Source organism: Zingiber officinale, chromosome 7B, assembly GCF_018446385.1.
Source record: "Zingiber officinale cultivar Zhangliang chromosome 7B, Zo_v1.1, whole genome shotgun sequence".
In the NCBI taxonomy this organism is placed as follows: Eukaryota; Viridiplantae; Streptophyta; class Magnoliopsida; order Zingiberales; family Zingiberaceae; genus Zingiber; species Zingiber officinale.
The window spans coordinates 15,504,878-15,530,870 of NC_055999.1; the positions used below are offsets into that span (position 1 = coordinate 15,504,878).

At 38.4% G+C, this 25,993-nt stretch overlaps 2 protein-coding genes across 3 annotated transcripts; both read right to left on the minus strand.

Annotated features, from left to right (window-relative positions):
* Nucleotides 1-142: 142 nt before the first annotated feature.
* On the minus strand, nt 143-20,400 carry LOC122005400 (tryptophan--tRNA ligase, chloroplastic/mitochondrial-like). 2 transcript variants are annotated; one of them, XM_042560428.1, is made up of 15 exons: nt 19,947-20,400; nt 19,727-19,870; nt 17,136-17,223; nt 16,189-16,230; nt 15,214-15,303; nt 14,894-15,016; nt 10,870-10,941; nt 10,597-10,709; nt 10,465-10,486; nt 10,293-10,358; nt 10,036-10,092; nt 4,035-4,081; nt 798-879; nt 601-690; nt 143-457 (listed from the first exon to the last, which is right to left on the minus strand). In XM_042560428.1, exons 1-15 carry the CDS (start codon nt 20,015-20,017, stop codon nt 323-325), a joined length of 1,242 nt encoding a protein of 413 aa, XP_042416362.1. In that variant the 5' UTR covers nt 20,018-20,400; the 3' UTR covers nt 143-322. The 2 variants fall into 2 exon arrangements, with proteins under 2 accessions (XP_042416362.1, XP_042416363.1); XM_042560429.1 differs by lacking the exons at nt 4,035-4,081; nt 10,465-10,486.
* On the minus strand, nt 20,287-25,261 carry LOC122004191. Its single transcript, XM_042559115.1, has 7 exons — nt 25,180-25,261; nt 23,291-23,416; nt 22,870-22,935; nt 22,535-22,803; nt 22,014-22,187; nt 21,844-21,930; nt 20,287-20,382 (listed from the first exon to the last, which is right to left on the minus strand). The coding sequence occupies exons 1-7, from the start codon at nt 25,259-25,261 to the stop codon at nt 20,287-20,289; spliced, it is 900 nt and encodes a 299-aa protein (XP_042415049.1).
* Nucleotides 25,262-25,993: the final 732 nt, after the last annotated feature.

Here is a 25,993-nt window from a genome sequence, read left to right on the forward strand (position 1 = left end):
TTTTTTATATATATAATTGGTGGAGTCGGTTGGATGAGATTTTATTTAAGAAGGAAAAAAATCCGAATCAAAACCGATCTAGGGGTGCAAAATCTAGCTAAAAAATTGGCTATTCAAAATGTTTTTTCATGAACCAACCAAATAAGCAAGAAGTATATTTTAATATCAGAATACAAATGTGTATGACGTCTTGAGAAAAGAATCGCTATAAATCATGAAAATAAATTAACTTATTCAAAACTCCTAGTTAATTCAAAACTCCTTCGTCCTGAGTCTTACAAGGGAATAATAAAGAATGGCCTCGCAGAAGCAAGAACATGAGCTATCTCTTCAAGAACCCCATGGCCTGGTAGACATTGCTGAGAGTGATTTCCGCTATGTCAGCTGCTTTTTTAGCACCCTCTGACAAAATATGATCCAAATATGTTGGATCAGTAGTAATCTCTGAATACCGTACCTGAGAGAACCAAAAAAAAAAAAATCAAATCATGATTAACTTTATAATTGACAGCATTGTATCTTTATATTTAGAAGGCTTCTACTCAAACAAGTTGGTTAGAACAGGGCTGGAGAGAAACAGGTAATAATATTCACATTAACCTGGATTGGATGCAGATGATCCACCACAGCATCTGTGAGGATTGCCTTGAATGTTCCCCAGTTCATATTTTGGCATTCATTTTCGACTTCCTGATAAAGATAGTGATAAAACAGTGGGCGAGCGGATTTGCGCACAACCACTCAGAAAATTGTTTAGGGACATTGACTTGTCCATCAAAGGGAGAGAGAGAGAGTACCTCTTTGGTCTTCCCAGTTACAAGCTGATAGATAGATAAAAGATTATTGCATTCAGGTCTTTCAGGATTATCAAACTCCATCCTGCAAATTGTTAATGGCACAAGAGTTTGACATGAAACATTGACAGAGTTCATAAATCATCACTTCTGTCATTGAAAATACTTGAGCAGAAAGTAAGGGGGCGTTTGGTTCTTTCCTAGGAATAGGAATCGGAATGGGAATCATTGTATTGTGGAATGAGAATGGGTATGAGCATGAATATCACTCTTAAAAGCAATGTTTGGTTACTTACATATTTTCTATCAGAATAAATCAAAATTTCCTTTTTTACCCTTAAAGGAAAATAAGAGGAAAAAATTAGATGTGAGAGAAAGATGAATATGAGAGAAAAATATGATGAAAGAGAATGATGAGAGAGAAAGTATGATGAGAGAGAAAGTGTGATGAGAAAGAATGAAGAGAGAGAAAGTGTGATGAGAGAAAATGAGAAAAGAGAGTGTGATAGGAGAGAACATGATGAGAGATGATGAGAGAAGATGAGAGAGAAAATATGATGTGAGAGAAAGTATGATGGGAGAGGATGAAGAGAGAAAATGTAATGAAAAAAGAGGAGAGAGAGTGTGATGAGAGAGGTTGAGGAGAGAGAAAGTATGATGAGAGAGAAAGTGTGATGGAAAAAAAACCAGTGAGTGTGATGGGAGAGATTGAGGAGAGAGAAAGTATGATGAGGGAGAAAGTATGATGAAAGAGAAAGTGTGTTGAGGAAAAAAAAAAGGAGGGAGCGTGACAAGAGAGATTGAGGAGAGAGAAAGTGTGATGAGAGCGAAAGTGTGATGAGAAAAAAAAAGAAAAAAGAGAGTGTGATGGGAGAAAATGAGGAGAGAGAAAGTATGATGAGAAAAAAAAAGAAGAAAGAGAGTGTGATGAAAGAGATTGAGGAGAGAGAAAGTATGCTGAGAGAGAGTGTAATGAGAAAAAAAGAGGAAAGAGAGTGTGATAGGAGAGATTAAGGAGAGAGAAAGTGTGATAAAATGATGAGAGAGAAAATATGATGAGAGAGAACAAGGAGAGAGAAGTTATATGAAAGAATAAATAAATAAATATATTTTGATATTTGATATTAAGGGAGAAAATTTTAGTTTTAGGTCAAGGGTATTTTTGGAATAAGGAAATATTTTGATTGATGAAAATAGGGTAATGACTCATTGAAGGGGAGGTACATGGGAATGAGTCATTACCCAATTTCAAGAATTCATTCCCTTATTTGTATTCCTATTCCTATAATCCAAACATTAACAATGGCAATCAATGATTCCCATTCCTTCCCCACTCCTATTCTCCTAAACCAAACGCGCCCTAAGATTTTCAATAGTTACAATCGATGTGTTTAACCGTACTGACCATTGAGCAAACTATTTATAGACAGGATGACTGGTGGGTAGGGAAAGAAAACAAGACACTTTAGAACCTTAAAAAAAAGTGTTTTCCTTCTCTAAAGAGGAATTGAAGAAAAATGGCATGCGTTTTGTTGGAGGCATGCTGCTACAAGAACTCAAACAGTCATCCAGTAAAATTTTAAATATTTTTCTGACAGAACTCCTTGGTTTAGATGGGTGGACATGTAGGGAGGAGAGGAAGAGAGAAGCATATAAAATGGACATATCATTCATATGTATCTATGTTTTTTCTTTATCATTCCTCTTACCTCTCGTCAAGTTATCAATTCAAGTAATCCAAACCTATATCTAGAGGCAAAACTAACATCAAACTGAAATGTGAGAAAATTGCTAATAGAACAGACTACCAGCTTTTAGACATCACATGCGTTAGACCCATTCTAAGGATCCAAGCCTAGAGAAAACTGTGGGATGAAAATAAAAATGTGGTGCAGAACATGGAAAGGGCTCACTCATATGCATCCAAAAGTTTCCCACAAAAAGCAAACCTACCAATGTCAGAGAACATTGTTCTCTGAACTGTTGACTATGTTACAAACTTGGCAACACTAAATCATAAATAGAATGATGAATGGACCTCCTATGTGTCATATAATTGGTTGACTAAACTTATGTATTATCTGAACATAAGCAATAAACTTATTAACTATAGGAATATTACATTTCTTCATCTCTAGAGAAAGCAAACTATATATTTAGGTTTCTAAATACAGAACAAATTAAGCTTATGTAAATATGCAGCAATTAAATCCGAACTAAATGCACATGAAGAACAGTCTTTGCAACTAGAAGGGCACCTAAACTCACATAACAAAAAAACTTGGGGTAGTTATAGAAAAAGCATAATGTAGCAAAGAGCCAAAGGTTGATACAAATGTTAGGAACTACCAAAATAAATAAATAAATCAAATATCATCTTTTTTTAAAAAAAAAATAGGTTTAGTCCCAGTAAATGAGGATATGCATAGATTCCGTCAGTATAATTCTATAACTGAACAAGTTTTGATTAGGATTGATGTGAGAGGGTAAGGAAAAACTGAAGCAAATTAACAACTAAGATGTCCTTGTACATAACTTAAAGGTGGAAAAGGTTCTTCTAGTTGACCACAAATGGTTGACGGTAAAAAACTTCCTTCTTATGTATTTTATTTAATAAGGAAAATTTTATAATGAATAACCAAGCTGTAGCACATTGAGTCTATTGTACATAACTTTATTTTACATTGCAAAAAGTTGTTTTCGCGACTTTAACCCCTCACCCGGTTACATGGCAATAACTTTACTACTCTGCCAAGGCTCCCCTTTTACAAAGTATTAACAATATCTGTAAAATATTTCCACAAGGATTTTCCACCTGACCCTGCAGTATGCAACCAAAAACAATGGAACTAATTCTGTACTCTATCTTGGAAATAGGGAAAATGCAACCACAAGGAAAATAACAATGATACTGGCAAATTAGGTCAATGATTAGGGGCTCACTGAAATGGACATCGAGCAAACAAAGAAGGCACTCAATCTTTGAATCAATTATGTTTCACATAAATGAAATGCCCCTCTGACCTTCTAAAACCACTATGTAACCAAACAAACATGGCTGGCATATTCGTATTAATTTTTTTTTAAAAAAATCAGGAGAATAGAAAATATCAACAGCTTTTGGCACTCAAATAACCATAAAACACTGAAAAAATAAATAAGGCTAGCTTCAACCAACCCCACAGTAAAAGATAGAAAAGTAAAAAAAAAATATAACTGCGAAGGGCCTATTTTACAAACCCCGTGAATGAGTCGGTTTTGCAGCGTTTGATCTTGTTAGCAATCACCTAAAAACATCAACAAAGTGTGGTTTAGATTACAAAGGAAAATGTTATAGCCAAGGCTATGGTTTCAAGAATCTATGATCCTCCATTACACATTCTAGGTTCATCCTATTTTGCTGTGATGAAGGATTAACTTCACGAAATTAAATAGCCCGTATCAAGATCAAGTGCAAATTTCACAAACATATATAAATTTTATGATATAACCCAATGCTGCATTTACAAGTTCCTGGAGCTCATCGTAAGAAAATTGTATAGATAAGAAATACATCTAATATTACAGTGTAAGGCAACTGCTGAAGGATATGCTTGTTTTAACAGATCAAGTTCTTCCAAGCTCATTCCTACGAATATTTTATAGATAAGAAATACATATAATATTAGCGCAATGCTGCTGCTGAAGGATATGATTTTTTAACAGACTACACACTTCCAGAAAAATTCAAATAGAACTGTTAGAATAAGTAAAAGGGTATTTGTGTCTTTTGGTGTATATCTTCTTTCCTATATAAAGGCCTAACTCGTGGGGGTTCGGATGACACGAGATTCTAGGTTTTACTTTAAACATGATATCAGAGCCAAGTTAAAACCCTAATTTCTTTTCTCTATCCGCGCCGTCTCTTTCTGCCGAGCCTTTCTCTTCCACAAGCGACGCGCGAGTTCTTCTCCAGCGCCGCACCGCGCAAGTTCTCCAGCGCCGCACCGCGCGACGCGCGAGTTCTTCTCCAGCGCCGCACCGCGCGAGTTCTCCAGCATCGAGCTTCGCCTTGGCTCTGCTGGTTCGTGGACGTTGAGCTCCGCCTCGTGGACGCCTGACGCCCGCCTGCTGTTTCGTGGACGCCAGACACCCGACGCCCGACGCCCTTCTGTTCGCGTTTTCCTCTTCTCGCGCGGCTAGGGCACAGCGACGCTCCCCTCTCCCCCACAGCGTTTTCTCCTTTCTTCTTCTTCTTTCCGGCCGGCGGCACCTCTTCTTCTTCTCTCCAGCGGCGACGGACAGCGACGAGTGCTGCGGGCTGAAAGTGACAGCGGCGACGTTCCCTGTTCAAGCTCAACTCTTCGCCGGCAGGGGAAGAATCGGTGGCACAGTGGCGTTCCAGTTCCTTCCCATCCATCAGCAAGCTTCGAAGAGTTCCTGCTGGAGTAGGGCATCTCCGAAGAAGCTTCTGCATCTCATCCGACCCTGCTGCGAGTTTTCCAGTGGTTGTTCTCGTTCCCGGATTCATCCGATTGGGTAGAAGAAGCAAGCGCAGTCCGGTCCACAGTTCTATTCATGGCTACATCTGGCGCCCCAAAGCCAGATACCTCAATCTTTACCAACCATATTACTGCACCCCTTTCTTCCGAGCAGTTGGATGGTAAAAATTATATCTCCTGGGCATCTCACATTGAACTTTGGCTTGTTGGACAGGGATATGAGACACATCTCACTCAAACTGAAGAAGATATTCAAGACGCCGATCGTCCTCTGTGGAAGAAGGTTGACGCTCAGTTGTGTTGTATTATCCGAGCCACCATCCATTCATCTCTTAGGAATGTCTTCCGTACTCACAAAACCTGCAAAGCTGTTTGGACGCAAGCTCAACAACTCTTTACAAACACCTCTCGACGACTCTATCAAGTTTGTGAAGATCTCATGACTATCCTCAGCGCCAATCAGATTAAGGATTCAATGTCAAATTATCTGGGTTCAGTTTCTAGCCTTCTTTGTGACTTCAATGAACTGCTCCCACCTGCGGCCGATCCTGTTGAAGAGCTTGAAAATCGGAAGAAATTTTTTATGTCTTTGGCTTTATATGGTCTGCCCACAGATTATTCTCATGTCCGTGACCAGATCCTGGGCAGCCCCACAGAAGCTACCATGGAAAATACCTGGGCGACTCTTCTCCGTGTCCCGGCCAAAGTCTTGACGATGCCTTCTTCTGTTCCTATTGACTCGTCAGCTTTGGTCTCTCGACACAAAGGACCTCCACCTCGCAAGGGTGGCAAAGGACGCCCTTGGTGTGATCATTGCCACCGACCGGGACACACGATTGATAAATGCTGGAGTCTACATGGTCGTCCTCCTCGTGCTGCTCAGATTGTTCAGAGTTCTGCTGCTCCTTCAGCTTCCACTTCACAGTTAACACCTGATTCGACTTCAACACCTTCCTATACTGACTTTCTGAAATGGTTTGAGGATCGACAGGCTTCGGGCTCCACTGCTACCATTGCAGACGCTGGTACTTCTTTTGCTGGCATATCTCGTTCTTCGAGTCCTTGGGTTCTTGATTCTGGGGCCACCGATCATATCACTGGTAATAAATCCCTTTTTTCCTCTCTCACTACTTCTGGTAATTTACCAATGGTCACCATGGCCAATGGTTCCCAAACTCAATCCCAGGGTATTGGTATTGTTCATCCTTCTTCATCTCTTTCAGTTCATAATGTTCTTTATGTTCCCGGAGCTCCTTTTAATTTATTGTCCATAAGTCAACTTACTCGATCTCTTGATTGTGTCATTTCTTTTACTAACACGTCCGTTTCCCTACAGGACCGGAGTACGGGGAGGATGATTGGCTTCGGATGTGAATCTCATGGCCTATATCGACTTCACCAACCCTCTTTTGTTGGTTCGGCGGCGGCATCTCCACTTCTTATTCATGCTCAGTTGGGACATCCAGGTCTTAATAAGTTGAAACAGTTACATCCTAGTCTTTCTCACTTAGAGTCTTTATCTTGTGCGTCGTGTCAATTAGGTAAGTATGTTCGTAGTTCTTTTTCTCCTCGTATTGAGAGTCGGGCTATGTCTCCCTTTTCTTTGGTTCATTCTGATGTTTGGAGTCCGAGTCGTGTTTCTTCTACAATGGGGTCAAGATATTTTGTTACTTTTATAGACGATTTTTCCCGTTGTACATGGTTATATCTAATGAAGGATCGTTCAGAGTTGTTTTCTATTTTTGAATCCTTTTTCCTTGAAATAAAAACTCAATTTGGTACTTCCCTTCGAACTTTGCAAAGTGATAATGCACGCGAGTATTTGTCTACTCAGTTTCGTACCTTCTTGACATCTCATGGTGTGCTGCATCGCACGTCTTGCCCTCATACCCCTCAACAGAATGAGGTTGCAGAACGCAAGAATCGTCATCTCCTTGAAACCACTCGGACTCTTCTTCTCCATTCTCATGTCCCTCATCAATTTTGGGGTGATGCCGTACTTACTGCGTGTTATCTCATCAATCGCATGCCTTCGTCCACTCTCCAGGGTAAAATACCTCATCAGGTACTTTATCCACATCAGTCCCTTCATCCTCTACCACCTCAGGTCTTTGGTTCTATTTGTTTTGTTCATGCTCTTGATCCCGGCATTGACAAACTATCTCCTCGGTCTCATAAGTGTGTCTTCCTTGGGTACCCGCGGTCTCAGAAAGGGTACAAGTGTTATTCCCCTACTCTTCGTTGGTACTTCATCTCTGCTGACGTCACATTCTTTGAGTCGGTTTCTTTTTTTGGTCCTTCCGCTTCACAGGCCGAGGTTTCTCCCTCTCCACCTGCACCAATGACTATCTTTTATCCTCCGGAGGCGCCTCTATCACCTCCTGCCTCGTCTCCTCCTTTGCAGGTTTATTAGCGCCGTCCTCGTTCTGCTTTGCCGCCGACCAACACTGACACTGCTGTGAGCACATCTATAGAGCCAAGTCCTTCGTCGTTTCCTCCGGTCCCATCTCCTGACTCTGATGTTCCTATTGCACTTCGAAAGGGTATGCGTTCCACTCGTAATCCTTCTCCTCACTATGTTTCTTTAAGCTATTATCGTCTTTCCCCATCCTATTATTATTGTCTGTCTTCCCTGTAGTCTGTTTCTGTTCCAAAGACTGCAGGTGATGCCTTTGCCCATCCAGGATGGAAACAGGCTATGCTTGATGAAATGAGTGCCTTACAGAGTTGTGGGACTTGGGACCTCGTTCCTCTACCTCCTGGGAAGTCAGTGGTTGGTTGTCAATGGGTGTTTACGGTGAAAGTTGGTGTAGACGGCATGGTTGATCAGCTTAAGGCTCGTCTTGTCGCTAAAGGTTATACTCAGGTATTTGGATTGGATTATGGAGACACCTTTTCTCCTGTTGCCAAGATGTCTTCTGTGCGTCTTTTCCTGTCTATTGCTGCAATTCGCCATTAGCCCCTTCATCAATTGGACATCAAAAATGCATTCTTACATGGTGACCTACTCGAGGAAGTCTACATGGAGCAACCTCCGTGTTTTGTTGCTCAAGGGGAGTCTTCTGGTCTTGTATGTCGCTTATGGAAATCTTTATATGGTCTCAAGCAGTCACCCAGAGCATGATTCAGTAGATTTAGTACCATAATTCAACAGTTTGGCATGACTCGAAGCGAGGCTGATCATTCTATTTTTATCGCCACTCATCTACTGGTTGCATCTATGTAGTGGTTTATGTTGATGATATTGTCATCACAGGTAATGATCATCTTGGAATTTCACAAGTAAAACAACATCTTTTCAAACATTTCCAGACAAAAGATCTCGGCAAACTCAAATATTTTCTAGGGATAGAAGTGGCACAATCTAAAGATGGGATCATTATATCCCAAAGGAAGTATGCAATGGATATTATGGAAGAAACATGAATGTTAAACTCAAAGACAGTCGACAATCCCATGGATCCTAATGTCAAGCTCCTACCAAATCAGGGGGAGCCTCTTTCAGATCCTGAACGGTACAGGCGATTGGTAGGGAAACTAAGCTACCTTACTGTTACTCGTCCGGATATCTCATTTGCAGTGAGTGTAGTAAGTCAGTTTCTTAGCTCTCCATGCAAAGAACATTGGGATGCAGTGACTCGCATTGTTCGATATATCAGGGGAGCACCAGGAAAGGGTCTTTTATATGAAGACAAAGGACATACTAAAGTCGTAGGATATTCTGATGCAGATTGGGCAGGATCTCCCTCTAATAGAAGGTCCACTTCTGGATTTTGTATATTTGTCGGAGGTAACCTTATTTCTTGGAAAAGCAAAAAATAAAATGTTGTGGCAAGATCCAGTGCAGAGGCAGAATATCGAGCTATGGCTATTGCTAGTCAAGAACTTATATGGTTAAAACAGTTGCTTCAGGAACTAAGGTTTGGAGAGGTTACACAAATGTCACTCATATGTGACAACCAAGCTGCTATGCATATTGCCTCAAATCCAGTCTGAGAGAACAAAGCATATTGAAGTTGACTGTCACTTTGTCAAAGAGAAATCATATCCGGAGAAATATCTACTAGTTTTGTCAACTCAAATGATCAGCTAGCAGATATATTTACTAAATCACTTAGAGGTCCCCGGATTGACTACATATGTAACAAGCTTGGTATATATGATCTATATTCTCAAGCTTGAGGGGGAGTGTTAGAATAAGTAAAAGGGTATTTGTGTCTTTTGGTGTATATCTTCTTTCCTATATAAAGGCCTAACTCGTGGGGGTTCGGATGACACGAGATTCTAGGTTTTACTTTAAACAAGAACCAATAAACATACATCAGGATCCAAACAGTCTGTAAAATCAGTCAAAAGGTAACTAGTTCATTGAATAACTTTTCGTTCATGAGAAAAGGATTGAGATGTCTTTATGGCAATTCGCATGTGGCATAAAGACAAGGATGTTGGCTTTATTTCAGACGTCCCAACGTGGTAAAAGTCAAATAAGATGAAAATAATAAAGAATGGAGGATATGAGCTATATATATATCAAGCAGAATTATCATGTCACAACAGCTTGTGCCAGCTCTAATGAAACAAAGAAAATAAATTAACCTAAGTTGATCATGGGAACCCTAGTATGCATCTTTTGTTCAATGTTCTGCATCTGAATATTGTTTTACTACATGAAACTCTTTATTCACAATGAAGCAATCTTTATTTAATTTTCGCCAAAAGAGACATAAAACAGACTAAAGGAAAAAATCATAGCTTCTTACATCTTTTGTATCAAGAAGATTGATGCGAGACTGATCAGAAGGCGAAGACTTCGACATCTACTCATCACAAACAAAGAATTGTTAGTTGGTTCAAATCACACTACATTAAGCCAAAGAATCTAATAGATATTATAATGAAGCAATCAGGAATTCATAAATATCACAGTGGATCTATTAATGGCCATTTCTTAATTTATAATTATTGGGTAAATATATTAGAAAAGACTCTCTTCATAAGAAAGTAAATTATTGCCTACCTTTGAAAGACCATCTGTGAGTGACATAACCCGAGCCCCTGTTGGTGGAATAAAGGCTTCAGGAACCTAAGAAAAGGAAAACAATGCCGTAATATCAATATTGTGAACAACAAAAATGATATAGTCAAAAGCTTGATGTAGTTAAATCTATCTCAATTAGAAAGAGAGAGACCTTGAATAACATACCACCTCTCCTGCAAACAGATGGACCATTAGAGAATACTGATAAAATAAATATTGAAACATTTGTTCTAGAGTTTCTCTTGGGCTTTGTAATGAGTACTGTATGATTAAATCTTAATACCCTCCCAATTTCTTCCATTTCCTTCCTCCATACAAATAATTTACTCTTTCAGCTAATTCACGAGTAAGTTCCAAATGTTGTTTCTGATCCTCACCAACAGGTACCAAATCAGTCTGCATGTACATGACAATGAGTATTAAGTCTATCTCATGTCAGAATGACAAGAATGTTTGAATTGATGAAACTAAAGTAGGATTTAAAATTGAGGAGTTATTTCCAATTATATTTTAATTGTATTTACATCTGTTGAATGTGAAAAGGAGGATTATTTACCTGGTACAACAGAATATCTGAAGCCATCAGAACCGGATAAGTTAAAAGTGCAACTCCTACATTCTCATCACCCTAAGAAAAAAGCTTCCAGTAAGACGTCATGTAATGTAACCTTTTCTTAGTTTGAAGCAAGTATGCACATATTTTTCAGTTTACCAAAAGTGCAGACATGGAACATTGCTTTATAACACATAAGATAAGGTTCTTTCAGAAGGATCTGATTCATCTTTGAATGCTTATCAAGTGAAGGGATGCTATATTTTTCTACAACTGTTTCTTGTATTCATATGCCCACCAAAAAGAATTGCAAATATGGATTTACAAACCTTCAGATATCAGGCATATTTAAACATCCAACCTTCTTATACGATTCTGTCAAGGAAGTTGGGAGGGATAAAAAAGAGCCATGCAATCTTCTTATAGGACCCATGATACCCCATATTGGGACTAAGCCTATATGTGATAACACCAATATAATTTTTTAAGCCTAGCAGTCTCCCTCAGAGGTGAAGCATAGATACTAATCAATGTGCAGCTTATTACAAAAGTCCCACAAATGAAAAATAAGACTTTCTGAAGTTTGAAGAAGATGACAAAGACACTAGTGCAGTGGTTAAAAGCTTCCCTCAAATTCTGGTAGTGTGACATTGAAGTCAGTGAAGCTTTAAAAGAATACTCCAGTTATCTCCTTTCTTAACTCCCTCAGCCTGAAGATGCTGCAGGTACCCTAAAGTTTGCTAAAATAAAGTGGCAAATTGTGAAGGCTTGCAGGAGGGAAAAAGGAACAGAGAGATTAGATTCTAGAACTATTTCTGTGCATGGAATAAATAGTTGGAAAGAGAGCAAAGTCAAGCTGGAAAAAGGAATAGAGAGATTAGATTCTAGAACTTTATGGTTATTGATCCGGTGATAAGGAGGGGCCTCGGTCAGGGTGGTCAATGACATGGTGGAGGTCAAAGTCAAGCTGGTCAGTGCCCTAGTATTATCGTCCGATCGGGCAACCCCCTTTTTCCGACCGGGAGGAAGAACCGCCGAGCCTACATGAAGCAGACGTTAGCACAGCTCGGCCAAGTACCGAGCTTCCAACGCTCTGCCAGACAAGGTATGTGTCGAGCGGCCAGCCTGCTCGGACCCACACCGGCAGAATAGTGGCGACCGAGCAGACTACATGCAGACATAGCTTCTCCATTCTACATGGCAGCAGAGCCTGGACAGTGGCGGCCATTCTGCTCGACCTGAGGACAAGATCGCCCAAACGGCCGATAGCTGGCCGAGCAGACTACATGCAGACATAGCTTCTCCATTCTACATGGCAGCGGATGCTGGCCGAGCGGCCATATTCCGCTCAGCCCCGAGGACAAGATCGCCCGGACGGCCGATAGTTGGCAGAGCGGCTCTTCCGCTCAGCTTGTAACAGATAAAAGAAGGATCAGAGGATATCCTTCTAGGAACCTACACCGATAGACGACATACTTGGTGGCATGGTCTGGCAGAAGATCGTACGATGAAAGCTTCCGCTGTCCTGTTAGAGATATACTCGGGTCGTTAAGGTATGGTGTCAGGACACTTTTCTGACACGTCTTTTCAAGGCATGCTTTGAGGAGCGTGCATGCCTCGAGAAGCGTGCGCGCTTCCCCGAAGCCCTATATAAAGGGCTCCAAGCTTCGACGGAGGTATGCATAATCTCTACTGTAGCTACAATTACTCTGCCATTTTGCTTCCTCGTTTCCTCTACATCGCTGGTGTTTGACTTGAGCGTCGGAGGGCCATCGCCGGGGAACCCCTCCCCGGCTCGGCACTGACGTTGCTGTGGTTGCAGGCTTCATTGACGAGGAGTCCACCAACAGTCAACGGGAGCGCCACGTCCCCAGCATCCATTGCCTCGACTCTCGGACAGGATCAGTTATAATCAACAACCTGGATAAGAAAAGAATCACAGGAAAAAATGAAAGATTCAAATACCAATTTTGAGAGGATAAAGACAAGGAGATGACTAAGTTTTTACTCTTATTACTTGTAAGAGATGGAGAAGAATACCAGATTAAAGAGACTAAAAGTCTGACACCATCACAAAGCCCGTAATATGAATGACAAAGATGAAACATGATGGTCCAAATTGAAACATACATGTGAAGGCAAAATGAGAAGATCCAAGAAACCAATATAAGGGAAGGAGGTGCTAGGCAATGGCAAATCATTGATAAACATGACAATTGTCAACGTTGAGGTGAAATTTCAACTCAAAATTGAGGAGTGAAAGCAAGGGATATGTTGAGTAGAATCAGAGGGGCCTAGCAAGGGTTTAAGTATGTCGCAATTTCTTCCTTATGATCACCATAATTTCCATATTATAAGCTTCAAATCTTCTATAATAATCTCTCCAACAGTCAAAATCATGCCATATCAGGCTAGTTGGCACATGGCAATGGACTTCAACAAGATGGAAAGGGAGATAAGGTTGGTGTTGTGAGTGATGCGGCAGGGAGAGACTGAAGTCACTGGTCAGAACATCTCGTCTGTCTGAGACAGCTGATGAGGAGTGTCTAGGAAAGAAAGATATGCATAAATCAACATAGTGGTGAGAAATCTTGCCACCCTTCTTTCGTCCCTAAAAGGGTGTGTTAAGAAGAACAACATGTCAGAGCTGAAGCATCAAATAACAATAAAACAATCTGATCTTGCAGTGATTGAGAAACACTGTTGTGTGAAGAAAATAGAGAAAATGTAGAGGAAGAGAAAGGAAAGCAGGGAGGAGGTGAGATGGCATTATCATATACGCATGGCCTCCCCTGAAAGGATTAAAAAAGGAGAAATTGTAGTCCTAAAATTTGGCTTGATTTGATATTTCTATTATGCTACGTGGAACTGACCTATATATCATACCCCCATATAACAATTAACTGTAACAGAAAAAAAAATGCTCAAAAGATTTTCCTCTTTGAACCACAAAGGTTTTCTTGGAATTACTCCACGTGGACATTCTTAGACATGCACATGTGCACATACACAGCCTCATATACCTCTGCTAAGTACTCATTACTGATATTTCTGGTTTTTCTTGACACTGACATAGAACTTAGTGTCAGATTCATGGAATCTAAATTGGACTCAGAAACTAATATTCTTGTCCCCTGGGCATAGTGCAACACAAATACACTGACATACTAGCGAACATATCACAAAACTGCTCAATGAAATTACAATAGTGGTTTATAATAGGGGTTAGTATCAAATCCATGGAATCTAAATTGGACTTGGGTAGTAGCATCCTCATAACTTGACATATTGACTAGTGAACAATTAAAACTTAGATCACTAGATTATTGACTGAAGTAATGGCTATACTTCACTCTCAATGTTCAGAGAAGCTTTTAGTGGTGAAATTTTCATTCTTAAATACATCATGAGGCAATATCTTTTCTCATCAAACTCATAAACAAGCCTCTTAAAGTATCAAGTCTATAGTCAATGCATGTTCACGTTTCTCCTAACCTTGCTGATCCAGAAATCATTGAATTTCAACAATGGAAAAATAACTTTTCTTTGAAATCACACAGATTTGTAAAATCTTTCATTTCCAATTAAGCCGCAAGACATCTTCGCGTCAAATAATTTGACTTCACTAAGCAAAAAATCATCAATAATTGTTCACATGTAATTACACTCGGTGCCAAAGAAAAATTATACTCAGTGTCAAGACTGTCAAGCAACAGGCTTGATTAGCTACATAAACCATTGATTGAATATTGCACACTCAATCTTCCAGGCATGCACATGAAGAACCAATCTACATGATTGTTGTCATGCTCACATATATACAGAGTACAAAAGATCCATTCAAGATATCTTGATAGCTAACATTGGAAAATTTTGTCATAATAAATTAATTAAAAGGCTAATAAAGTGGGATTCCATTGAAGCTAAAATTCAGTGTTTATTACTATTAGAAATAGATAATTAAAAGAAATTGATTAGATAGTTAAGTAAACAAAAAGTACAAAGCTACCATACAACAACAACGCACCGCCATCCGAGATTTTTCTTTAAATTGGATCATCCTATTCAACCAGCCAAGTGGTGTGACAGAACTGAGCAGCCACATCAACTCCACATGAGCACGAACATGAGATTGCAAAAATACAGAAGCCTGAAATGAAGATAGTACATTCTAATGCTGAATAACAATGACCACAAAAAGACACCACCTGTACATAGCTAGCATAATTATATGTTGTAGAAGACAACAAAAAGATAATAAATACAATCATCAACAACAACAACCAAGTCTTATCCCACTAGATGGGGTCGGCTAATAAATACAATCAACATATAGCATAAATATACCTTGGATGGATCGATACCACAAGCCAAATATAATGCTGCTGTACTTCTTGTTGCTTTAGACAATTCTGAGGCATCATATGGTAGAGTGATCTGTGAAAGGCAACAAAAAGAGATATTCAATAGACTTTGCTCACAATCCAGTTCCCTCAATCTATACAAAATCTACCAAAAACCCTTGAAAGCTTTGCTGAATACTTCTACATCATGTTGGACTTCGAAATACTAGTTCTGCTACTTAAGACCATAACTGAGATATCTTAAGCCTCAGTGACCTCAGAGCCTTAAACCTTAGAATGTGTTCTAAGTAACTGGAAGAATTTCACTTTAGAAGAGGTGGTTTTCAGAAATTGTCTGTCACCCTCTTATTATTATCTGTTTTTTCTATTGTTTGGTGGGAAAAGGTTCTCTTAGGAATAGAGATGTTTGGTTTTTCTAGTTGTTCATACTTGATGGGCTTAGTTTACAATTCTCTACATCAACCAATATAAGCATATGACATGCTTGGGTAGGAGGCAAGGACTTTAAGATTGACATCCATAAGAGTAATAGTAATTCTGATTACGATGGCTACGCTAGACAATAAAAATCTAAAATACAGTTGTAATTAAGGTGTAATCAAAGATTTCCTATATGGCAGTTTACTTAGTAATTATAGGTGGATTGATGGCTGGCCTGTTCTTGCTTGCGATAAAATTGCTTTTATCTTTGCTTGGTTAGTATCATGTATGCATGAACTAGTCAACTGCTTTCTGAAAATAACGTGTAATTTATCACATGCACATTCAACTATCATACTTATGCAGAGTCAATATAATTGTGCTTTAACAACTGTTCGTTGCTCATATGATAAATTAAGTTTAACTAGTTAATCATTTTAACTAGTTAACCATTTTAATTGACAGGCAATTGTCCTCTTCTCTTGTTTGGCCTGATTTATTCACAATAATCACAAAGTTGGGGTCCAAGAGAACTTACCGCATGCAAGTCTACGATGAAGAAGAATGTATCATAAGTATCCTGCAAAAGAAATGGAATGATTAGGAAAGCCGAAACACAACTACACAAGTGATGCTGTTGTCCTTATAGGGATTCCAAACTCCAGGAAATCCATGATTAAAATAGTATAAAATTTAGACAAGCACATTCTAACATATGCCACACCCCACACCACACTATTATTTCTGATAATACAAATCCACAGGCTGCAAAAGAGAATACTAGCACTAGGTAGACAATGCTTTGAAAACAAGACTAGTAGGGTGACCACAGAAGTCCTGTCTGGTTCATGATTTCTTGGTAGAATCAGCTCGTTCAGCTGGTTCAGACAGATTTTAAACATGTGCATCAGATCCAAACCAGACTACCAATAGCTTGTCAATGCAAGCCAGCTGGTCCAGGCCGGTTTAGCCATCAAAGTAAAATATTCTCAATGGTTTGCTTCCATTGAAACTCAAATTATAAGATATGAGCATGATCACGTGTATAAGGTAGATATAAAGCTAGCCAGACCCAGGAGAATTAAGCATTTTAATTATAATTCTAGCTGAGAACTGAGTTGCAGAACTACAAAAGTTGTTGGCTCATAATATCCCATCTATGATTTGCCCCATATGACTGAGTTGAATAAATATCCTTCTGTTATTTTCTTTGCACTATACAATCTAAGAAACTTCATGTCAAGAGAAAGAAGAGGACTATATTCCTTGTCGTTCATAATCAATAACTTACATCTTGAACATAATTCAAAATAATTACTACCAAAGAACATGTGTCCATAATGGTTCAAACTCTCGATGCATTATTAATTATTTTGGATATACTTAAGTGCAATATGAGACAAATAACTATAAAGTTTTAGATAGCTTTCAACTTTGTATCTAAAAATCTTAAGTTATACCACCTACTAAAGGAAGTGCAATAACCTGAAGTAGAACCCAATTTTTTATTGCACCAAGATAGTTTCCAAGGTGTACAGATCCTGTGGGTTGTACCCCAGAAACAACTCTTTTCCTGAGGATTATAGCAGGCATAAACAAGTTAATTCATTACATGCAAACCATCCAAACACATGAAGCACAGATAGTTTAGCGGGTTACATAAAAAGAAATCAGCCAAAAACTAAAAGTCCGTATGACAAGGAAAAAATATTGCTTCTCATTGACATTTAATGCATGGTTTTATGTTTGTCCATCCACAGTGTTGGCATCAACTTAAGTACGAAATGTTACCCATCCTTTCTATTAATGGTGTCACTGCCAACTGCAACTAAATTTCAAGTTTCTAAGGATTTTGATAAGATGTACACACTAGCTCACATTAGAATGCAAGTATACAATAGTAGGATGATAATGTCTGACAAGTTAGTGTATCCTTCAAGTAAACCAATTTTAAGTAATCCTTGTTTCTATAAGATAACACCAATCTCCCAAACCCAATGCTCACAGGAGACACATGAACAAATAGGCCATTATTATTCATTATATTCTTTAAATAATTGTTGTTAACCAGCTTGCCCATGAGCTTCTTAGCAATACTACATACTAGCCAAAATCATACACACAGTTGTAATGAGTAATCTAACATAAACTGGATTTTTTAGATTGTTTATGTAGCATGATTCTTGGTCATTGAAGAACCTCAGTTAATATAGCACATTGAGATTTATACACACAACTGTAATGAGTAATCTAACATAAACTAGATTTTTTAGATTGTTTATGTAGCATGATTCTTGATCTTTGAAGAACCTTAGTCCATAGACTGCAAGTATACAATAGTAAGTTGGCATTGTCTAACAAGTTAGTGTATCCTTCAAGTAAACCAATTTTAAGTAATCCTTGTTTCTATAAGATAACACTAATCTCCCAAACCCAATGCTTACAGGAGACACATGAACAAATACTCCATTATTATTCATAATATTCTTTGAATAATTGTTGTTAACCAGCTTGCCCATGAGCTTCTTAGCAATAGTACATACTAGCCAAGCTCATACACAGCTGTAATGAATAATCTAACATAAACTAGATATTTTTTATTGTTTATGTAGCGTGATTCTTGGTCTTTGAAGAACCTTAGTCAATATAGCACATTGATATTTAAGTGTTCACAATAAATCCCCAACGAAGTAAAACTGTAATGCAAAAAAAAAAAATGTTGATTCACAACTTGTATGAATTCCAAGTGACCGGATGAACCTTAATATTAAAGCATTTTAAATACACCAAAACATCTGATACCAAACTGATGTAGGACAAGTTTAGAACTTATATTTTTTCTTACATTAGACAAGAAAAATAGAAAGGAAATGATCAGCACTTGGACATCGCATGGAGCATGACTTAGTGCTGTTAAAACTGCTAGACTAGTAGCAAGCTTTGCCCCAGGTCAATGGCATGCAGTTCCAGGTTACAACACTTAGGGCTGTAAATGAACCAAGTGTTCGTGAACAAGCTTAGTGTTCGGCTTGGTATGAGCTTGTTTATGGTCGTTCAATATACATAAGATTAATTAAACAAACAAGCTTGAACAGTTCGTTAAGCTAAATAAACAAGCTTGAACGCATATGTGTTCAGCTCGTTAACGTTCGTGAACAATGCTTATGAACAATGTTCACGACCTGTATTAATTAATAAAACTCTTTTCAATATGCTAAATAAATAATAAAATAAATAAATAAATTTAAATTATCAAGCTCAATAATCAATCGAACAACTAAAAGTTTCAAACAATCAAACAAGCTTAAATTGAGAGCTTGATAATATCTAAACGAACTAAGCTCGAACCAAGCTCAAGCCAAGCTTCAAACAAGCTCAAGCTCATAAAAAATAAACCAAGCCAAGCTTGAACACTCACTTCAAAAGCTCGGTTCATTTTAAGCTCGGCTCGGCTTGGTTACCTTATCAAACAAGCTTGAACACCCCAAAGCTCGGCTCAGCTCGGCTTGTTTACAGCCCTAGCAGCACTGTATGGGTTGGTTTGTGCACGGTAGGATCCAAAGCATTGGCAGTGTGAAGATTTGATTACACAATGCTCTCCTTGGCCAGTAATTTGATCGGGAGACTGAACAACCAATACAATCACTTGTACAAATGTCATCACAACAGTCAAATTAAATTCATAGTAGATCAAACAGTTAATGCAACCTACTTAGATACCAACATTATCTGCAGACAACCGAGCATTTTAATGAGGCTCAAACTAAATTATGGAGCTGGAATGAGCGTGAGTGAATTCAAATTGAGCTTCTTGTTCAAAAGAAAAAGAAATAAAAGTTTTGTACATTAATGAACATGAATAGGGCATTAACTAAGTAACAAAGTCATTAACACGACTATACTACCAACACATTCAGATTTACTTATTTCAACTAATCCTTAACCAAAAGGCAATGCTAAATCCCAGGAACTGAATGGTGTGCCCAGATAAGTTTAAGCACTCAAACCCAACACTAGTACACTACATAATAAGAACCTCCAGAACTAACAAGAAAGAAACAATAAAGAACAATTACTTGGATGGACTGGGAGAAAGCCCCGGAGCCTCTGTAGCAGGAGCAGGAGCAGGAGCGGAAGCGGAAGCACTGCAGTCGCAACTGAAATCAGCAACCACTGCGCGAGACGGGATGCCTACTCTCCTCAAATACTGACCACGGTCGCTGATTTCATCACCAAGAAAACAACTTTTAGTTAAGAGAAAGGATAAAAATGAAGCAGAAATGAAGAGAGACGAACATAATCGATGCGGATAGTCGCGGAGAGGCAAAGGACACGTTGAGAAATTGAGAGAGAAGAGCACGACTCATGTTTATCCACTATACAGCCGGCGGGGCTTTGGACCCGTCCTTTGTGGTGCCGCTGAATCCAGTCCTCCTGTTTGGGTTGGTGGCGGCTCTCGAGAATCGCTCGGAGACAAAAGAGGCCTCGATCAGACCTTCGGCACTAGAAAGGGAAGTCGTGTTCCCCTTGATCGGGGTTGGAGGTGGCGCGGGCGTGCGAGGGGAAAGAGAAGGCTGCAGGCGGAGAGAGTGCCGGTATTAGGGAGCCGGAATCGATGAAGTTGAGCGAGGAGCGCTTAGAAGGTCAGGGGAAGGTGGTCGGAAAGCAGCAGCGATGATGGCGGCGGCGTGGAAGTGCGGGGAGCACCGGGGAAGAGATAGGAGAGGGAGAGCTGCAGCCAAATAACGAAATAGCGAATAGGGATAAGAAATAATATATTTTATCATATCCCCCAACATTTACATTATTTTAAACATGCCCTAGAGTTTCCAAATTGCCAGATTCCCTTATAATTTTGAAAATGCCATTCACAATTCAAAAATTCTACAATCATCAATACAATTTAACCGAATGATAATATAGAAAATTATACGATAAGAAAATTACGGGCATCATTTGTCAAATTTTTAACAAAATATTTACAAACTTAAAACTCATAGGGGTGATTTCAAAATATTATATAAATCTTGAGGGAAAAATAAAACTTTTCCTTTGTTTCTCATTTAAAAAAAACTCACCGTGTCCATAACATTTATCTCATTTCAAAAGTGCCTTGTGGAATTTTAAAATTATCCAAATAACATGTATTTTTTATAATCTTACTGGCCAAAAATTAAAAGAGCTCTTTAATGTATATTGATCATTATTTCAAATCATACTTCCTCTTGTATATATTCACAATTGTATTGATATCGTCCCTCGGGATGGTCTAGTAGTTAATACATAAGGTGTTATCATCATGAGATTTAATTTGAGATTCGAATCTCGACATAGCTGAAATAAATGTCTCCCTTATGTGCTAGTCATTATTCCAAAGGTTAGTAGCCGCCCGTGATCAGGGGCGGAACCAGAAAAAAAATTTCAGAGGGGCTGAATTGTACATATATTTTTTTTACGACTAAATAAAAATATTTAATAATTAAAGTTTTACATCAACTCTTGCATAATATACGATACTACAGTCTACAGAAACTATACACATAAAGTCTAAAATCTAACGAACAAAGGAGTTAACCTCTAGACTCTAGTCTATTCATTTCCACTGTGTTGATCCCTCCAAGGCTTCAACTCTTGCATAATATACGTTGCTGTAGAAACTGCAGCCAAATAAACATGAACGTCACTCACATAAATCATAATATGCATGGAATTCTTATGAGATATAGTGTAGAACATAGCAAAAAAAAAGAGGTTCAGAATTTTGAGGAATCAATGATGAGCAAAGAACACTTTAATAGCAAATGTTTTTGTCAATACAGAAGCAATAAGAAATAGGTCTACATCTCATTTTGCAACCCACTTGATGACTAACAACAGGAAACACTCTCCATGCAAAAGCTATTAGCCATTTAGCCTATTAAGTTAATCACAACTAAATAACCAATTGATCTTATTGAACACTTAGGATTCTCATTTAAACCATATAACAGGCTGCAATACTAATACTTGCAATATCTGATTGAAATGATATTGTTAGAGTTTACCAAGAGTCCAAGAGACTAGAACTCGAGAGTCTTTCCCTTGTCCCACTTAATACTAGATCGATTCTCCATAACCTGATAAATTAACATTGAGAACATTTAATCTAACTTGCAAGAGAAAAAAACTAGAAGTTTAGGAAAGATTAGTCTACCTTTCTTCCATAGGTGAGCTTCATTTCCGGGTTGGCACAGAAGTCTGCGATGACTGACGAGTCGGTACAAGAGGAGGCAATTGGATTCTACGAGACTGCATTTGTTGAAAATGTTGTAATATTTGCTCATTTTCAATTGTAAAAAAAATATCCTTTTCAATGTATACAACTAGACTGTCATTCATCCATTCATCTCCCATTCTATTACGTAAATCAGTCTTCACAGTCTTCATTGCAGAAAACACTCGTTCAACCGAAGCAGTTGCAACTGGTAAAACTAATGCCAACTCTATCATACGATAAACCAATGGGAACACCAAATGTTTTTCAGTCTCAACCAATTTCTGAGCAAGAATTCCCAAGTCATCAATTGAAGAAAAGTAAGGATCATCCCGCAGATTATAAAAGTAACTCATAAGTTGTTATTCCAAAAATAAATAATCAGTACCACAGAAGTCCTCGGGATAAAAATCAGCAAGATGGATGAGTTTGTGAACATCAAATTGAGAGAAAGAAATTCTTGGATGAAGACATGATATGCAACCAAGCAATTCTGTACTAACTTCTGAAAAATGATTATTCATCTCTTGTATAATTAAATCAACAACCTATCATTCAAATTTGCAACCATGATAACATTAATAATCAATGAAATATCTTTAACAAAAAAAAAGATTTTTAGAAATAATACCTGACAAAAAATCTCCACACGATAATGATGAAAATTGGTGATGAGTTGCCCTCTACGCCTACCATGACCACGAGTTAGCATGTTGTCCTCCATATCAAGTATTGGAATCATATTCAATTCACAAAATGTGTTAACTTGTTCCAAACTTATCTGCCATCCATTTTCCCTGAAGTCTTGTAGTCGACATTTCACACTTCTAACCAAGGACATGGCTTGAACAATATTTTGATCCCCTTGTTGGAGGGAAAGTGATAGCTCATTTGTAATTCCTAATATATACTTCATCAAATGTAACACAAAAACAAATTGATAACTCTCCATCTTCTCAATTAAACCTGTGGCAACACCTTTATTCACAGAATAAGAGGTGTCATCATGTACATTTCCTAACACTTCTATCACTGAAGACCACATTGAGCATAAACGAAGTAATGTTAAGTAGTGTGATCCCCAACGAGTATCTCCAGGTCTTGCTAAACTAGTTTCTTGATTTTTTCCCTTTTCCACTAGTAATTTCTCCACTTTCCAATTCAGCAATTATTTTATCATGTTGAATCTTTCTAAGTTGATCTCTCCTCTTACAAGATGCTCCAGATATATTCACAATCATAGTGATATACCCAAAAAATTCACTCACAGTAAAATTGTCATGGGCAACAACAACAAGAACTAATTGGAGCTGGTGAGAGAAACAGTGAACATACATTGCAAATGGATTTTCTTGTAGTATCAGAGATTTCAATCCATTGAACTCACCACGCATATTTGAAGCTCCATCATATCCTTGGCCTCTCAATCTAGATAATGATAAACCATGTTGCACAAATAAAGCATCAATAGCCATTTTCAAAGAATGAGAATTGGTGTCAGACACATGCACAACTGCAAGAAATCGTTCAATCACACATCCTTTTTTATTCACATACCTCAAAACAACTCCCATATGCTCCTTCACTGAACTGCCCCTAGCCTCATCAACCATCAAAAAAAAGAATTTATCTCCAATATCATTGATTATAGCAAGTGTAATCTCTGAAGCACAAGCACGTGTTAAATCCTTTTGAATTTTTGGAGAAGTCAATTGATTGTTTGCAGGAGCATTTTGTTTTATAACTTTAGAAACCTCTTCATTTCGTTGACTATACCATTCAAGCAACTCAAGAAAATTATCTCTATTTGAAGAACTAGTTTACTCATCGTGTCCACGAAAGGGCAACCCTTGCTTCAATAGAAAGCGTGTCACATCTAACATTGCTGTTAAACGAGTTCGATAATCAATTTCCATATCGCGACTATGTACTCGTAAAATATTCCCCACACTATGCCTTTGATCTTGAAAAGTCTCAAATTGTATTCTAGCTTCATTGTGACAACTATTCACAGTCCCCATATGACGATTGAATCTTTCTAATGCCCTTTTCCAATTGTTCTATCCATCTTTTATAAAGGCATTATCTACATTTTCTTTATTTAAAGGTTTGAAGAGATAACACCAAAAACAAAATGCAGCATCTTTTGATATGTTATACTCTAGCCATGTATATTTTTTATACCAAGTTCCTTGAAAACTTCTTTCTTGATTACCAAAAGTTATTTTCGGATACATATGATCATTTGGTTGACAAGGCCCTCGGAGCGCATACTCTCTTCAAGCTTGATCTCGAATAGTAATATCAAATTCTTCAATTGGTTTTTGTAATCCCGGATCACTAACAATATCATCCAAATTCAATTCTACACGGGATTGATTTTCTACTTGTTCAATAACATTCGGCTCATTAGAGGAGCTAGAGCCGGAACTACGAGTTCGTTTAAAAAATCTCTCCATATCCTACACAAATAAATAACTAAAAATAAATTATGTAATGAACAACTACAAATGTAATGGAAAAATATATGTTGAACTAAAACTTTAATAAACTACCATAGACCACAGTACCATTGCCAATTTAATAGAAATATAGAATACTCATGGAAAACTAAATAGTCTAAACTATAAATGTAATTCTGCATATTTTACAATAAAATAAAATAAATAATAATGAAAAATTACCAATCTAATAGAAAACTAAATTACAATGGTAAATTCACTAAATTGTAATATGGTATTATGTAGAGTGTAGCTATGTAGGCTGTACATTTTCAAAAAAAATCAAATAATAAAAAAAATTTAAAACATAGCAAATCTAAGTTCTAACCTTGTGAAGAAATGGTGTTGAAGCTTGGAGTTGGAGCCTTAGAGTTAGAGTCGAGAGAGACTGTGAGTTGGAGGCTGGAGCCTTGGACTCTAATCTCTAGAACCTTGGAGGCTTGGAGAGTTGGAGAGTTAGAGTTAGAGGAGAGTTGAGTAACTCGAGTGGGAGTGGGAGAAGAGCTGAGGACTGAGGAGGAAGAAGTAGAGTTAGGGTTTGAGCCACCGTCTATGAAATGCGAAGCAGCAAGCAACAGCAAAGCAATTTGGGGCTTTTACATTTTACAAACCCTGTTTAATGTTTTTTATTTTTTTATTATATAATTTATTTAACAATGGGCCCCACTCTATTATTGTTTAATTAAAATTGGTAAAAAAAAAAAAAAAAAATAGAACAAAACTCTTCGTCTTCTTCGGCACAGCCGCACAGACGCACACACACTTCACACTTCACAGGTCGGTGCACTACGCACAGGCACAGCCGCATAACCGTCGCGGCACGCCGGCACCAGCGGCGGCGCATGACGCTCCGCCATAGGGCCATCGACGTCCGAGTTTCCGACAATGGCAGTGGCCAGTGGGCGGCGCGCCGGCGTCCAGTGGCCAGCGGTCCAGGTGGAGGTGGGGGGGCTGAAGCCTCCTCATTCTGGTGATGTATAGTGGACGGCAGCAAGCTGGGGGGTGACCGCCCTCAGCTCCCCCCCCTGCCAGGACGAGGGCACTGGAGGCGAGCGTATTCACCTTTTGCCACCATAATTTTATTGATATCTCCTTTATAAGATGAAATCTAGATGAACACTTCATAAAAAAGGTCCAGTAGTACAGAGATCCAAAGGTTAGGTGCGTAAGCAATTATAATTAAGCCGAGCTGAATAATAGGCTGGGCGAGATTATTCTGCTGAGTGGAATAATCATGCTGGGAATAATAAGACAAGACAACAGCTCAGCCAATGACATACCGCCAAAGGATGAAGCAAAACTATAATAAAAGAGTTATTCCGAGATTTTTTCAGATGATGGACTTGGTCTGGAAGTGAATCAAGGCGACCGGGGATGTCAGTAAACTGGAGTCATAGTGGAGCGGACCATACAAGGTAGTGTAAAAGGTCATCTCGGGGTCCTATTACTTCTAAGATGCAGATGGAAAGAACTTAGAGCAACTATAGAACACAAATCGCCTGTAACCTTATAGGGCTTAAGAGTATGCTTGTAATACATTAATATAGTATGTTGAATATTTGCACTTAATGAAAATGCAGACAATTTTA